This window comes from Danio aesculapii, chromosome 21 (assembly GCF_903798145.1).
Source record: "Danio aesculapii chromosome 21, fDanAes4.1, whole genome shotgun sequence".
In the NCBI taxonomy this organism is placed as follows: domain Eukaryota; kingdom Metazoa; phylum Chordata; class Actinopteri; order Cypriniformes; family Danionidae; genus Danio; species Danio aesculapii.
The window spans coordinates 42425514-42442952 of NC_079455.1; the positions used below are offsets into that span (position 1 = coordinate 42425514).

Sequence of the window (17439 nt, forward strand, 5' to 3'; positions counted from 1 at the left end):
TGTGTAGTGTGTTGCTTTGAGAGTGAGTGTATATATTGTGTGTATGTATTGTTTGTTGTGTATTGTTGCTGTGATGTTTTCTGTTTTGACGACCGTATTAAACTATGTTCTGTTTTCTTGTCTCTGTAGGTGTTGCCGATTCTTGAGATCTTGTATCACGTGGAGGAGAGAAACTCTCATCATGTGTACATGGCCCTCATCATCCTCCTCATCCTCACTGAGGATGACACCTTCAACCGCTCCATACATGAAGTGGTGAGGACACACACCATCACATTTGCACTCTCACATTCAGTCCTGTTAGCTTAGATAAGTAGTTCATTAGTCTAACTGGTGCAAGTTATTATTAAGGCTCTTGTGAAGTGCTTTTGAAATGAGCATTTTTATTTAGTGTTTGACAATCTCAGCTGAAACATGAAGTGAGGGTGGGACTTAGTGTAGCCCCTCCCCTTTTAAAAAAAACAGCCCATAGCGTTTTGTTTTCTCACAGCTCTGCCAGTGAGAGTGGTTGAGCACAAGCGCATCAAATGAGAAGTGGGGGGCGGGGCATGGCAGGTACTAGAGGGCATTTGAAAGTGACAAACTGCAAGCTTTGGATTTTACATCTTCTAATGGCTGTTTTTAGAAGTTGTCATAACAAACAATGACTATGTTTACATGGACACCGATAATTCGATTTTAATGCGATTAAGACAATACTCTGATTAAGAGTCTACTATGTAAACAGCGATTTATTTATTTATTTATTTTTTTATTTATTAATTTTTTTATTAATTTCATCAGATTAAGGTCATAATCGAACTAAAGAAAAATCTAATTAAGACCTGTGGAGTATGCTGACTTTAGTCGCATTATTGAAGTGCATTATGGCCCGTTTACACTGAGTGGTACGGTACGGTTCGGTTTGGTACGCTTTTATGGCTGTTTCCGCTGTCAAAAGGCGTACCGAACTGTACTGCTTTTTCAGCACCCTTTTGAAAGGGAACCAAACACCAAAAGGCAGAGATAGACGTGCAGCTGAACGCTATTGGTTTACAGACATACGTCATTTGCCTACACAACAAGCCAGAATAAAAACAAAAACCCGCCATGTTTGAAATACACAGCGAGAGATTACAGCGAAATGATATATACATATAATAACGAGCCATGGTCGACCCGGGCTCAAACAAACCTTGTTGTGGTCTTGATGAACAAAAATAAGAGCAGATTTATGCTGTGCTTCGTAGTTTTTACGAACCAGTCTGAAGCGCGAGCGGTTTCGCTTTCTTGCTTGCGCTCGCTGCGCGTCTAACATTATATCTGAAATAACAAACTTCTGGAGCTGATGATAATAACGTGCGCTTGATTATTGACGTGCTTTTGAAACCCGATCCTGTTAGAAGCTGACAAACCTGAGAGTGAAGGACGAAAAAAAGGAGCACATTATTTTTTGATCAAATGTAAACAAACTGTCTTGTTTAACAATTATTTTCACCATTTGGACTAATATGAACTCAGAAAGATGGAATTGCTCACTACAGAGGCTACATGTGCTGCTGAAGATTAAAGACACAGATAAGAGGTCTGCTCTGACTGTGGGCTATATTTCCTGTTGTTTTTGAACCTAAATAAGCACTAAATGTCTGCTGTGTGTAGTTTATCTGTAATTGGTAACATATCGGAGACTGTAAGGGTCTGTATGTGTTCATATATGTTCATTTATTACCTTGGTAATGGAAACGCAAGCCTGATAAAGGTGACCCGCACCGAACCGTACCGTACTGTACCAGTTAGTGGAAACGAGCCATTACAGACATGTAAACACCTTAATCAAACTAATATCGTCATGTAGGACTTTTCGCTGTGTTTTGCGAACGGATAGTCCACACGCAAACAGCTGTTTGACACTCTGTGCACCTACCCAGTCAGTGCAGGCTAGGCATGGGATGATAATCGTCTTCAAGGTATACCGCGGTTTGGAAATGTCAAGGTTTTAAAACCGTCAAAATGATCTGTAATTCCGTTTTTAAGGTATGTGTAAGATTTTTTTATTTATGAGTAATTCCAGCGTTATGGATGTGACATTTGCAGTAAAATCTCAAAACATAAATTCTCAGAGAAAGTATACGTTAACATTATATTGAAGCATCCGTATTTTCCAAAACAACTAAACTTTTGGTAAATCAAATATAATAGTTTGAAAACATTAACAGAGGCATTTCTGAGTATTTTTAAAGCACTGTTAAATACTTGCTTGCACAAAAAAAACGCAGAAACGGTTTTGCTATTTTGGCAAAAACTTAATTTTGTTCATGGCAATGTTGATATCTGCATGGAATTGCTCTTAGAATTTTTAGTTTTTTAGGACAACAGTATCTCCAGCAATATATATATATATATATATATATATATATATATATATATATATATATATATATATATATATATATATATACACACAAAGACACTGTTTTAAATTGTAAAGAAATCTGTGTATTTAAAACAAATAAAGTAAGCAGAAGTCAATGAATCATCTGAATTATATAGCCTGATGTGTTTACTGCTCCAATATATCATAAATCTTTCAAAAATTAGAATATATTGTTTTAAAAAAGGGAAAAAAGTTTTCGTTTTTTACCCAGACATTTAAAACGAATATATTTTAGATCAGTGAGCACAATACTGTGATATTTTATCATACCTTCAGAATCTTATACCTGGCCATGCCTAGTGCAGACCACAGCCACCTGCATCGTGAAGTGCGGAGGTTTTTTTCTTACATTCAGCGTGCGGTATGAACTTCCATTAAAACAACACTCTTCCAGCAGTTCATACTCATCCAATATCCCGTTTGTCACAGAGAGCGTGCATGAAATGTTCCTGAATGAAAGTGAAAGTGCCAAACTGCAGTTAAAGTCATCAAATTAAAAAGGAAACACCCGAAATTGCATGAAACTGCGCAGGAAGTGTGGATAGCGCCGTGACGCAATGACGTTAATCGAATTATGTGCTATAACATGTAAAGCGGGATCATGAAAGTAACACTCAAAAAGTAACTCATGTAAACACCTTAGTCTTATTATTCTCTTAATTAGATTAAAGCAAATAATTTTATTACTGATGTCCATTTAAACATAGTCACTGTCACCTTTACATTTAATAGAACATTACTGAGCAAACGACACTTAATAACAGTTAGCAAAATCTCATTCACATTCATGATGTGTCATGTCATGATTATAAAGGTTTCATGGCAGTCTTATATACACTACTTTAAGTAAAGTGTTACCATTTATTCTTCAGTCAAGGATACATTTAGAGATTTGCACTCCATGCTCTGATCTCCTTGAAAGTGACAGAATGTTTAATTCCTCCTGAGGACTTGAAACCCACAATTAATTTGTACATAAATAAAACATGGCAAAAGGAATGGGACAACTGCATAAGTAATAAATTACATGAAATTAACCTGAAAATAAATAAAAGACACTTTAGCAAATTATAATTTTGAGACCAGGCATGATCAAACTGTCTATACTAGATGTTGGATTGGAAATTCTAGGTTGAATCATTTGTATTTACTCAATAACGAAGCACCACCTAAATGTAATTACTACCAGACCGCTCTTACCATCTAACATATTTTGTTGGAATGTGGAAGTTTGAATACAATTAGACAATTTTATAAGGAGAGTTTCCACTTGGGGATACTCTTCCTGAGGCCCTCAGACTATGCAGAGTCACTGATTCGATCCAAGACCAACGACGAGATGATCCCAAGGTTTCCATAATCCTGGACCGGGCCGTATCCTGAGCAGCTACTGTGATGGTCATGGAGGAGTGGAGAACGTGAGACTGATTCCTGTGACGCTCCAGAGACAGACGAGTCTTCGCTGAGACCAGCTTCCAGCCTCCGCCGCTGAGACTGCAGCTCTGCACGAGACATTTGGCCAGCGGAGAAATTAAAATGATCGTCCCCAACTGAGTCTGGTTTCTCTCAAGGTTTTTTTTCTTCACTTCCGCCATTAGTGAAGTTTTTTTTCCCTCTCCGCTGTCGCCACTGGCTTGCATGGTTCAGGATCTGTAGAGCTGCGCATCGTTGGATTTGCTCTTCAATATTTGGACTCTCAGTAGTGATTATTAAACCACACTGAACTGAGCTAAACTGAGCTGAACTGAAACACTACAAACTGAACTACACTGTTCCTATTTACTGTGACCTTTATGTGAAGCTGCTTTGACACAATCTACATTGTAAAAGCGCTATACAAATAAAGGGGAATTGAATTGATTTGAAAGAGTACTTTGATGGACATTTTTAAAAAGGTACCACCAGGAAGAATCTTAAATTATTCATAAAAAAATTGAACTGAATATATTTGAATATATTTTTGTGTGAATTTGATTCATTTATATTTTATAAATTTGTCTAAGTAACTTTTTATTGTAATACTAATTGGTTTTATCATGTAATATTTCTATGTCTCGGAAATAAAGAGGAACCGTATGAGATGGCTGGGCCATTTAGAGAGACTCCCCGAACAAAGAGCTGTTAAAGAGCATACAAGCTAAAACTAGAAGGAATGAGATGTCCTGGTAGGCCAAGGAAGAGGCGGTTGGATGATGTAGTAGATGATCTTCGTACCCTAAGAGTGCATGCCTGGAGAAAGCAGGCTGATATCGAGAAGGCTGGAGAGGAGTGGTGGAAGAGAAGAGAAGAATATTTTTATGTATATCCATCTTGCCATGAAATAGCCATAAGTTGCTGATGTGGCAATAAATAATGAGTAAATAAATACTCCATGCACTGAACAAAGTCACCTCACATGCATTTCTCACCATTTTGCATGCAAATTGATTGATTGACTGTGGTAAAAATATCATCTGCAATGTGATGTTTTCTTCCACACTAACGCTCATGCCAGATTATTCACTTGATGCGTGAAAGCTGCTCTATTAAATCATCTATTAGTTGAAGCTGATTATTTAGTCACTGTGAATTCTGCTCTCTGTTTTTGCAGTTAGCATAAAATAATTTTTCTTTTCTCTTCTATTGTGACGTATACCGTTGAAAGAGCTTCTAAAATGAGAAAACATGTAGGGTGGGGCTTGATTTTGTTTGTGGGAAAATGATTGGTGAATCTCAAATGAGTGACAGGTTGATCCCGCCCTCATGCCATTCAGCACCAATCAGAATAGAGAACGGATGAAGTGGCAGGGGAAGTAGTTTTGATGAAAGATTACACAGGTGGATGAATTTATAACAAAACTGTAAAAAGAGTAATGATGTGGAGTTACTGTAAATAAATGACTTATTAAGCTTAGTGTTACTTTAAATTGTTGGGTCTTTTTATTACAGTTATTTTCTTAAATATTCATTCATTTTCTTTTCGGCTTAGTCCCTTTATTAATCTGGGGTCACCACAGCGGAATGAACCGCCAACTTATCCAGGATATGTTTTACGCAGCGGATGGCCTTCCATCTGCAACCCATCACTGGGTAACACCCATATACTCCCATACACTACGGACAATTTAGCTTACCCAATTCACCTACAGCACATGTCTTTGGACTTGTGGGGGAAACCGGAGCACCCAGAGGAAACCCACGCCAACACGAGGAGAACATGCAAACTCCACACAGAAATTCCAAATAACCCTGCTGAGGCTCGAACCAGTGACCTTCTTGCTATGAGGCGACATCGCTACCCACTGCGCCACCACGCCTTTTGCTTAAATACTGTACGTAAATTTAACAGTTATAAATAAATCTATTTGGAGAAGCAGAGTAATATATATTTCACAGAATCATTTTATTTTTTAACTAAAGAACACAAATGAAAACAACTCCATATTTTAAAAAATTAACTGAGAAATCAGTTCATGATAATATATATCAGAAAGAGCTTTATTACCAGGTATGTTCACACATACGAGGAATTTGTTTTGGTGACAGAGCTTCTACAGTGCAACAGGGTTACAGAGACAGGACAAAAAAAACAGATAATTAATATATTTTAAAAAAATAGTGAGTGCAAATATACAGATTGACAAGTGTATGAGCAGGTATATTACTATATACAATGTTATATGTGCAGCTGTTATGTGCAAATTGGCATGTAAAGTGTGTTGTTAAATAAGTGTGTATGTGTATAAAAGTGTATAGCAAGTAGTGATGTTGCTTCCACAATTATTATCATCAAGTGTTCATGAGATGGATTGCCTGAGGGAAGAAACTGTTTCTGTGTCGGGCTGTTCTGGTGCGCAGTGCTCTGTAGCGTCGACCAGAAGGTAACAGTTCAAAGAGGCAGTGTGCTCTATATAGTGGTACCATATATACGATAGTATACCATATATATGGTGTATATATATACCATATATATGGTATAAATGTAGAGAAACAGAGTAGTTGATTCTGTTTACATGGACATCAGTGTTTGAATTATTCGCCTTAATCTGAATAAGACAATAATGTGATTAAAGCGTTTACATGAGTTGCTTTTTGAATGTTCCTTGAATGGTTGAATGTTTACATGTTATAGCACATAGATCGCTTGAAGTCTATGTCACCGCGCTATCCATATTTCCTATGGAGTTTCATGTAATTTCGGGTGTTTCATTCATAATTTGTCGACTTTAACTGCAGTTTGGCACTTTCACTTTCATTCAGGAACATTTCATGCATGCCCCCATGTTACAAACGAGATATTGGATGTGAGTATGAACTGCTGGAAGAGTGTAGTTTTAATGGAATTTGATGCTGCACACCATATGGGAAAAAACGCTGCATTTTGCAATCTGTGGTCCTTTACTCACTCGGTAGGTGCAGAGAATAGTGTCAAACAGCCATGTGTGTGTAGACCAGGGGTCACCAATCTCGGTCCTGGAGGGCCGGTGTCCCTGCAGGGTTTAGCTCCAACTTGCCTCAACACACCTGCCTGGGTGTTTCAAGTATACCTAGTAAGACCTTGATTAGCTCATTCAGGTGTGTTTGATTAGGGTTGGAGCTAAAATCTGCAGGACACCGGCCCTCCAGGAACAAGTTTGGTGACCCCTGGTGTAGACTATCCTGTTGCAAAATGTGGTGTAAAGTCCTACAAGACTGTAATAGTTTAATTGCGGTGTTTACATGTCTGTACTGCACTTCAATAATGCGACTATAATCGGCATACTCCACATGTCTTAATTCAGTTTCTGTTTAGTTTGATTATGACCTTAGTCGGATTAAGGTCGTTGTTTACATGGTAGACTCTTAATCAGAGTATTGTCTTAATCGTATCGTAATCTGATTATTGGTGTCCATATAAATGTGCTCATTGTAAATGTATATACTTTGTTATTTAGAAATTCTGCATATTTTTCAACTGAAAGGTTTTATTTGTCTGACACCTGCACATGCTTAAGAAACAAATATTTTCTATGTTAATATATGCAACACTGTAAAAAATGCATGGTTCCACACAATTCCTTCATGTTGTTGCACAAGTTAACTAATAATTAAGAGTTTAAAACGAGTAGCCTGCCCACCCCACACTGAAAAAATTATTCAAAGATGATTCCTTGGATTTACTCAATTTTTTTATGTTAAGTGGTTGTAAACAGTTTATTTGGGCTGAATTTAAACAAACAATTTAAGTTGAACATCGCTCAATTTAATTTGTTTGTTTAAATTCAACACAAATAAATTGCTTGCAACAGTTTTGCATGCAACACTTTTTTCAGTGCATACACAACCTCTTAACTTTCTGAATTTGACATTTTGAAGCTGCTTTGGTACGATAATTAATGTGAAAAGCGCTATACAAATAAATGTGAATTGATTCATATACAGTGAATTAATTCACTGTAAAAAATGCATGGTTCCACACAATTCCTACATGTTGTGCCAACTCAAATCAATGAAGTTAACGTAACACATTTAAATGGACTGAACATAAAACAATTAAGCCCCCCCCCAAAAAAAAATCTCCAAAATTATGTTTTGTCAGCTCATTTTAAATAAGTAATAACGACAACTAAAAACCCATCTCTTCCGAGAACACCTTAACCCCAGTGAATTAAACCAAGACCAGCTGTAGAAGCACTTTCTCTCTCTCCCTAAAAAAACACTTACTCAAGCACTTAATTCTCTGATCACAAACAAGTTACTTTGTAAAATCAGCACTTGTTGTGTGTGTGTTGCCTCTTGTTGTTGGATCGCTGAATGCCTCTTCAATTGTAAGTCGCTTTGGACAAAAGCATCTGCTTAATGACTAAACGTAAATGTAATGCAAGTAGTTTAAAGAAGCAGCAAAAGTCAATTTTTGAGTGTTGAGATTTATGTGGGTGTTTAGTATCAGTTAAGTAAGTTCTAATTGAGTAACTTTTCTGACAAAGCAATTAGAAATGATTTAAATAGAGCTGTAATCATGTAATTAATTACTTTTTTGAAGTAGCTTACCCAACACTGATGATGCACATGGATAAATACTTTATAATAAAGACTGCATGTTTCATAATAAAAATCAGTAAAATTGATGTCATGGTAACTTTTAAGTCAGTGGATTTCACCTTTAGTTGACGTTTTATGCAGTAAAACCCTTCATCTCTTTTAAAATCTGTATTTTTTTTAAAAGCTAATGTATGGACTCTTGTATTATTATATCTCTCTCAGCTGTTGAAGAACATCTCGTGGTACACCGAGCGCGTCCTAACAGAGATCTCTCTAGGAAGTCTGCTGATCCTGGTCGTCATCCGAACCATCCAGTTTAACATGACCCGCACCAGGGTGAGTCCAGAACCAGTGATAAATACAGTCAGAAACCTCCACATCTTTAGCCGTGGGCACTTGCAAATTCATTATTTTATATATAATATACAGTTGAAGTCAAAATTATTCGCCCTCCTGTGAATTTTAGCTTTTTTCCCCCTAAATATTTCCCAAATGATGTCTAACAGATCCAGGAAATTTTCACAGTATTTCCTATACTATTTTTTCTTCTGGAGAAAGTCTTATTTCTTTTGTTTCGGCTTGAATAAAAGCAGTTTTTTATTTTTTAAATCATTTTAAGGTCAATATTATTAGCCGCCAGCAATATTTTTTCGATTACCTACAGAACAAACTATTATGTTAGAAATGTTGAAAATCTTCTCTGCGTTAAATATAAATTGGGGAAAAATATACAGGCAGGCTGATAATTGAGATCAGACCTGTGAGTCCAGTGAACAGAGCGTGTTTTTATATTCAAAGCATAATAGAGTCATTTCATTGTGTTTTGCCCTGCGAGAAGAAACCGCACAAATTATTAATGCCTGCTTTTATTGATTTCCTCTCCTTCAGGATAAATACCTCCACACCAACTGCTTGGCAGCGCTTGCCAACATGTCGGCACAGTTTCGAAACCTCCACCAGTATGCTGCCCAACGAATTATAAGGTAAGTTTATTAACAGCTGATTAGTTAGATTGGATAATGTTTTATTGCATTTAATTATATGTGATGTTCCTGTCTCTGACATGAGCAGTTATTCAACTAGGATAGATTAAATATTGTGTTAGGACATTCATTAATGTTACAAAAGAGTTCTGATTTCAAGAAAGGCTGTTGTTTATAATCGTCAAAGAAGCCTGAATAATAATACTAATACTAATAAACAACACAACACTGATGATCAAAAATGAGCAACAGTTTTTAACTAGCCGAAATTTTATATATTTTGTTTAATTACATTTTTTTTTCATGTAACAAAACATGTTTTTATTTATTTTTTTGTTAACTACAACTACCTAGATTGTTTTGGATATTTCTTCCAAATGTAAAAGATTTAAAAAATATATATTTAGAGCATTTTTTGATGCATTTTGTTTGTTTGTTTTTATATAATACAAACTCCTGATGTTAGTCCAGGGGATGGTGGGGTTTGACATTTATTTGTAATTAAAATATATTTATACAAACAGTAAATAAGTGCTAAAGACAACCAAAATAATACCAAAATTGTGATTAATTTATATTTCCCAAAGTGAACAAAAACAACAAATAAATCCAAAATAAAGAAAATAAAGTAAGGCAAAATATACTATTTACAATATTTACAACACTGAGACAAATACAAAGACAGGAGAGTTGGCAGAAGGGATGTGGGTGGCGCTAAAAGAATGAAAAGAACAAAACCCAAACTAAATCTAACTTCCCAGAAGCATCTAGCTAACTAACTATGTGAAACAAAATAATTAGCACGCGAAGTCTTCCGAGTCCTGACTCTGTCTATCTATCCATAAAGTACAAGGGATGGCGCTCGCCCCTAACCTAATGTACTATACAGAAGAGTAGTCCTAAGTGTTGCAAAATGTTGGTCACGTGACCTTCTTACCTGTCCGCTTCGCCCAAGCCTCGTAAACAACGTTTAAACAGAGAAATGGAGGGATCTACAAATAACGGACAGATAACGTGCACACAGAAACGGGCAACAACAAAATACACAGTTAGATGGGGTTTTTTCGTAACGCAACAAGAAAACAAGATAAGAAAGGGAAAAGAGAGAGAGGGGCTAGTGAGTGGTCTGGCGCGCGCTTTTATGGTGGGTGGTCTTTGCTTATTGGATGTGACGTAAGAATGACGTAACCGGGGGAGAAATGACTGACAGCTGAATAGACCAATGAACGGAACCTGTGAATAATGAAAGCAGAAATGGGAGAGCAGAGAGAAAACACAAACAGAGCACAAATAACACAAATATGTAACAATACACACACATAATCATTTTTTTAACGCAATACCTGTTTCAGTTAATGTTTATTGTATTTCATGTTATATAGTTGTAGTTTAATATAATAAATCCTGTTTGTTTTGGATATTTCTTCCAAATGTAAAATAATAATTTTTATTTAGAGCATTTTTTGTTGAATTTATATACACTCACTTTATAAGGTATACCTTACTAGTAGCGGGCGGGTTGGACCCCATTTTGCCTTCAGAACTGCTTTAATCCTTCGTGGCATAGATTCAACAAGCTACTGGAAATATTCCTCAGAGATTTTGCTCCATATTGACATGATAGCATCACACAGTTACTGCAGATTTGTCGGCTGCACATCCATCATGTGAATCTCCCGTTCTACCACATCCCAAAGGTGCTCTATTGGATTGAGATCTGCTGACTGTGGAGGTCATTTGAGTACAGTGAACTCATTGTCATGTTCAAGAAACCAGTCTGAGATGATTCACGCTTTATGACATGGTGTGTTATCCTGCTAGAAGTAGCCATCAGAAGATGAGTACACTGTGGTCATAAAGGTCAGCAACAATACTCGTCAGACCAGGCAACTTTCTTCAATCTTCTATTGTCCAGTTTTGGTGAGCCTGTGTGAATTGTAGCCTCAGTTTCCTGTTCTTAGCTTACAGGAGTGCCCACCCGGTGTGGTCTTCTGCTGCTTTAGCCCATCCGCCTCAAGGTTGGATGTGTTGTGCGTTCAGAGATGCTCTTCTGCAGACCTCGATTGTAACGAGTGCTTATTTGAGTTACTGTTTCTATCAGCGGGAACCAGTCTGGCCATTCTCCTCTGACTTCTGGCATCAACAAGGCATTTGCGCCCATAGAACTGCCGCTAACTGGATATTTCCTCTTTTTCAGACCATTCTCTGTAAACCCTAGAGATGGTTGTGCGTGAAAATCCCAGTAGATCAGCAGTTTCTGAAATACTCAGACCAGCCCGTCTGGCACCAACAACCATGCCACGTTCAAAGTCACTTAAATCCCCTTTCTTCCCCATTCTGATGCTCAGTTTGAACTGCAGCAGATCGTCTTGATCATGTCTACATGCCTAAATGCATTAAGTTGCTGCCATGTGATTGGCTGATTAGAAATTTGCGTTAACAAGCAGTTGGACAGGTGTACCTAATAATAATAATAATATTAATAATAATAATAATAATTTTTTTTTATTAATGTTTATTTTATTTTGTTATTTTAGTTTAAATATAATAACCCTCTTTGTTTTGGATATTTCTTTCAAGTGTAAAGTAAAACATTTTGTCATTTAATATTTTTTCCGCAATACCAATATTTTAACTTCAGCGTTAAGAAAGCAATCTAAGAAAGAAATCTGCTGGAATAACCCTGATTTTCAGTCCCATCAAATGAAAACATTTATTATTCTCACCATTGTCAATCTTTGGCAGAAAAACACAGTCTATGATGATCATTTTATTGTTTTGAATAGAAAGAAATGTTGACGGACCTTTATAAAATACGTTAACATCAACACATACAATCCTACAATCAGACTTTACATTAATTTTCCACTTGTAATTAAAGTAAGAGTTGTGAGTGTGTGTTGAGTGAGTGTTCGGTCAGGCCGTCGTCCAACATCACAGATGGGCTGATTTGCATCGGTCCAGAAACCGGATCTTTGTTTGAGATCAGGAAGGTGAGCAACTGTTACAGAACAAAACAAGCGCTTTCTAACACGTCCATTTAGCTGGCGTTGAACACAAACAGATCGTATTTCACTTCATGATGTTTGCGATACACGCGCTGATTTAAAGTCAATGAAATGTTTGTTGACTTTGGGAGCAGAACCCACCCTGGTCACCTCAGATGATCTGAAACTGACACTGTTTTTCAAAGCTGTTGATAATCAGCCGTCTGATTGGCTGCTTATTGTTTCCTGAATAAATATATGAGGGTCTTTCAAATAACATGAAAACATTGTTCCACATTGTAAACAGAGGCGTAAAAGAACACGTCCTCAGTGGTTTCAGTTGTGTTTTTGAAATGTTGCTGTTTTTATCGTCCTGCCATTGGGAATGCATGTTTATACCATGTGGTTTCTGGTGCCCAGATTTTGCCATGACTTCATCTGGAACAGGGAAAACTCAACTCAGAGGAGGTTTAGCTTTAGTGAATCATTCCTTAATGTTTAGATTCTTTGGCTTTTTTGAGTTATTAAAGGTAAATTCATTAAAAAGAACTGTTCAAAAGAGTCATTTGATTCAAATCGTTTAGGTTGTGCTGTATTTTTGTAGCTCTCATTTCGATTCTGGTTGCATAATTGGTTTCATTATTGATTCAATTAGTACTTCAGAGTGATTCAGGGCTGCTGGTAGTGATTCTGACTTTTTTGAGTAATTTATTTTAAAAGAACTGCTCAAAAGAGTCATTTGATTTAAATAGTTTAAGTTGTGCGTATTTTATTGTTCCAATTCTAGTTTCTTAATTATTTCCATTACTGATTCTGTTAGATCTGTAGAGTGATTCAGATTGCTAATACTGATTTGGACCTGTTTTTATGAATTTATTTTTAAAAAACTGTTCAAAAGAGTCATTTGATTCAAACAGTTCAGACTGTTTTGTATTTTTGTAGTTCTTATTTTGAATCTGGTTGTTTAATTGGTTGCAATACTGATTCATTTAGAACTTCAGAGTGATTCAGATTGCAGACTGACTCACACTGATTCTTCTGCTCTCTGACTTTTTTGTTCAGGTCTCGATTCTGCTGAATTCATTTTCAAATAATGGTTCTATTCATATTTTTGACAGATTCAAACTGGAAGCAAGATTAATTCTGATTCTTCTGCTTTCTTAATTGATTCCAATAATGATTCTTTTACTATTTTAGACCGATTAAAACTTATGAGATGTAAGATTGATTCTGTCTCTTTTGCTTACTTAATTGATTCCAATAATGAAAACCAATAACATGCAATATTGACACTGATTCTTCTGCTTTCTTAATTGATTCCAATAATGATTCTTTTAGTATTTTAGACTGATTGGCGCCAATAACATGAGAGATTGACACTGATTCTTCTGCTTAAATAGGTTTAAGTAATGATTCTTTTAGTATTTTAGACTGATTGGCGCCAATAACATGAGAGATTGACACTGATTCTTCTGCTTAAATAGGTTTAAGTAATGATTCTTTTAGTATTTTAGACTGATTGAAACTGATAACATGCAAGATTGACACTGATTCTTCTGCTTTCTTAATGGATTTCAATAATGATTCTTCATGAGTCATTTGAGCAATTAAAAAAAAGAATCACTTAAAACAATCGTTCAAATCATAGATTAAGTAGTTCAGAATCTTTGTGGTTCAAATAGTGATTCGTTTAGTATTTTAGACTGATTGAAACCAATAACATGCAAGATTGATTCTTTTGCTTTCTTAATTGATTACAGTAATGATTCTTTTACTATTTTAGACCAATTGAAACATCCAAGATCGACACAGATTCTTCTGCTTTCCTATTTGATTCCAATAATGATTGTTTTAGTATTTTAGACTGATTGAAACCAATAACAAGCAAGACTGACACTGATTCTTCTGCTTTTTTAACTGATTCGAATAATGATTCTTTAAGTCATTTGACCTCTTCAGAAAAAAAGAATCACTCAAGAGTCATTTAACAGATTAGGTAGTTCAGTATCTTTGTGGTTCAAGTAGTGATTCGTTTAGTATTTTAGACTGATTGAAACCAATACCATGCAAGATTGACATTGATTCATCTGCTTTCTTAATTGATGCCCGTAATGATTCTTTATGTATTTTAGACCGATTGACGCCAATAACATGAGAGATTGACACTGATTCTTCTGCATAAATGGATTCCAGTAGTGATTCTTTTAGTATTTTAGACCGATTGAAACTGATAACATGCAAGATTGACACTGATTCTTCTGCTTTCTTAATTGATTACAATAATGATTCTTTATGAGTCATTTGAGCACTTCAGAAAAAACGAATCACTCAAAAGAGTTGTTTAGTCCAAATTTGGATTCTGGTTTTTAATTAATTCCATGAACAATTATTTCAGCAATGTAAACCAACTCAAACCAATAACGTTGGTGTTTTCTGAGTCTTTTGACCAATTCATTAAAAACAAATATTGGTTGTGTGCGTGTTTGTTATTTCCTTTCAGTCCACATCTCATCTCAGAACACGATTCAATCAAACATCACTAAATGACCACTCTTGATAAAACTTCACCGAATCTCAGTCACCTCATTAGGAAGTGCACAATACTGCCAAAATTAAAGCGCAGCACTAAAACAGAATTATGGCACGTTCTTCTGAAATGTCAGCCATATTTCTCCAGCAGTGTCAGCATTTCATTTTATTTGTTCCCTCTCCTTCTGAGTGCTTGATTTCCTCCCTTTCTTGGCGTCGAGCAGGAGTTTTGGCAGCAGTGTGTGAATGGTGTGTGTGTGTGTTGTTGGCACAGTAGTTTCACCCGCGGTAGCAACATGTGCCGTTTACATAAATGCCCGTAGCAACTGTGCTAATGACGGGGAAACACTGGGCCAAACGCGCTAATTGAACATTATAGTGGCAGCGCTGAACTTCCTCTTAAAGCTGTTTTGTAGACTTGTGGCGCGGCGTTAGCGGTTAGCTCATGAGCTAGCATGACTGTGCGTGCCAGTCAGTGGTTTTTTGTTATGTGCAAGTAAGCAAAGGTCAGTGTTTATGATGGCTAAATTGAATAATTATGCTATTTTCTGGGATTTTATTTAAGGGTGGAGTCGCAGTTCTGGTACATGCGCTAATGTCAATCATCAGCCATTATTTCCTATGACCTTACGCACACTTCTAAAGCAAACCAGACGCTGATGATCGCCCAAATGTGGCATTAATTAGAAATTCAACATGTAATATTTTTTTTATATGATGCGCATTTTATGAACGCTTATAAAAACTATTATGCTTAATAAACACTCACCGGCCACTTTATTAGGTACACCTTACTAGTTCCGGGTTGGACCCCCCTTTTGGCTTCAGAACTGCCTTAATCCTTCTTGGCATAGATTCAACAAGGTACTGGAAATCTTCCTCAGAGATTTTGCTCCATATTGACATGATAGCATCACACAATTGCTGCCACATTCAGATGGTCGGGTCAGAATTTGGCGTCAACAACATGAAAGCATAGATCCATCCTGCCTTGTATCAACAGTTCAGGCTGGTGATGGTGGTGTAATGGTGTGGGGGATATTTTCTTGGCACGCTTTAGGCCCATTTGTACCAACTGAGCATCGTGTCAACGCCACAGCCTATCTGAGTATTGTTGCTGACCATGTCCATCCCTTTATGACCACAGTGTCTCCATCTTCTGATGGCTACTTCCAGCAGGATAACACACCATGTCATAAAGCGTGAATCATCCCAGACTGGTTTATTGGACATGGCAATGAGTTCACTGTACTCAAATGGCCTCCACAGTCAGCAGATCTCAATCCAATAAAGCACCTTTGGGATGTGGTGGAACAGGAGATTCGCATCATGGATGTGCAGCCGACAAATCTGCAGCAACTGTGTGATGCTATCATGTCAATATGGAGCAAAATCTCTGAGGAATATTTGCAGTATCTTGTTGAATCTATGCCAGGAAGGATTAAAGCAGTTCTGAAGTCAAATGGGGGGCCAACCTGGTACTAGCGAGGTATACCTAATAAAGTGGCCAGCGAGTGTATCTTCATATAGTTTTAAATGAACAAATATAACTGTATGGGTGTTTCCCAGTACTAGGTTGCAGCTGAAAGGGCATCCGCTGTGTAAAACGTATGCTGGATAAGTTGGCGGTTAATTCCGCTGTGGCGACCCCAGATTAATAAAGGGACTAAGCCGAAAAGAAAACAAATGTAGAATGTTATTGATTATTTGTGTTAGTATTGAAGTTCTTGCTTGCCCTCATGGATTAGCATTATTATTACTTCATTCATAACCAGCGATGTCAGTCAGTGTTTATGATCTTCTCTTCTCTCATACGCCATAATGCATCAAATATTACTGCAGGAGTGTTTTGAAGTTGTTCTTGTCTCTAAAGGTCGTCTTGAAAGCATAGATCCCTGTTTTGTGCTAACAGTGAGCGGTTTCTGGTGTGGCTGCGGTCCGCCGAGGCTTTAAGGATATTGTTTTTCCGTCTAATGTTTATGTGTTTCCTGTGGTGTGTGTCGATAGCGTCCAGCTGCTGCAGAAATGAGTAAGAACACTGTGTGTTTCTCTTTGAAGCCTCTTGAGTCTGTAAAAATTCACTATTGAAGGGCTTTAATAGCTCCAGGCTGCCTGGAGGATTCGGCTTCCTGTGCGGACAGGAAGTATTTAGAGTTATGAGGCCAGTTCTGCTGTAGATGAGTTGGACGAGGACCACACAGATCAGAGAGAGAGAGAGAGAGAGAGAGGAAGAGAGAGAGAGAGAGAGAGAGAGAGAGAGAGAGAGTTTGAGTTTGAGTTCTTCATGTGTGTTTTGTGTTTCTGTGCATCAGGGTGTGTGTGCGTGAGTGTGTATGTGGTTGAGTGTACATGTTTGTGTGTGTGCGTGCGTGTTTGTGTGTGTCTGTATGTCTCTTCTATATCTGTGTGTGTATGTGTCTGTGTGTTTGTCTACATGTGTGTGCGCGCATCTAGGTGTTTGTGTGTCTGTCTGTATGCCTCTTCTAACGGTGTATGTGTGTGTGTCTGTCTGTTTCTGTGTTTGTCT

At 37.0% G+C, this 17439-nt stretch overlaps 1 protein-coding gene across 1 annotated transcript in view; it reads left to right on the forward strand.

The window, feature by feature from the left end:
* dym (dymeclin) overlaps window positions 1-17439 on the forward strand; it is a 150333-nt gene that overhangs the window by 75315 nt on the left and 57579 nt on the right. Inside the window, exons 11-13 of the mRNA XM_056445876.1 lie at window positions 130-255; window positions 8636-8749; window positions 9302-9396. Of these exons, the coding sequence (XP_056301851.1) occupies window positions 130-255; window positions 8636-8749; window positions 9302-9396 (335 nt within the window). The remainder of the gene's footprint in view (window positions 1-129; window positions 256-8635; window positions 8750-9301; window positions 9397-17439) is intronic.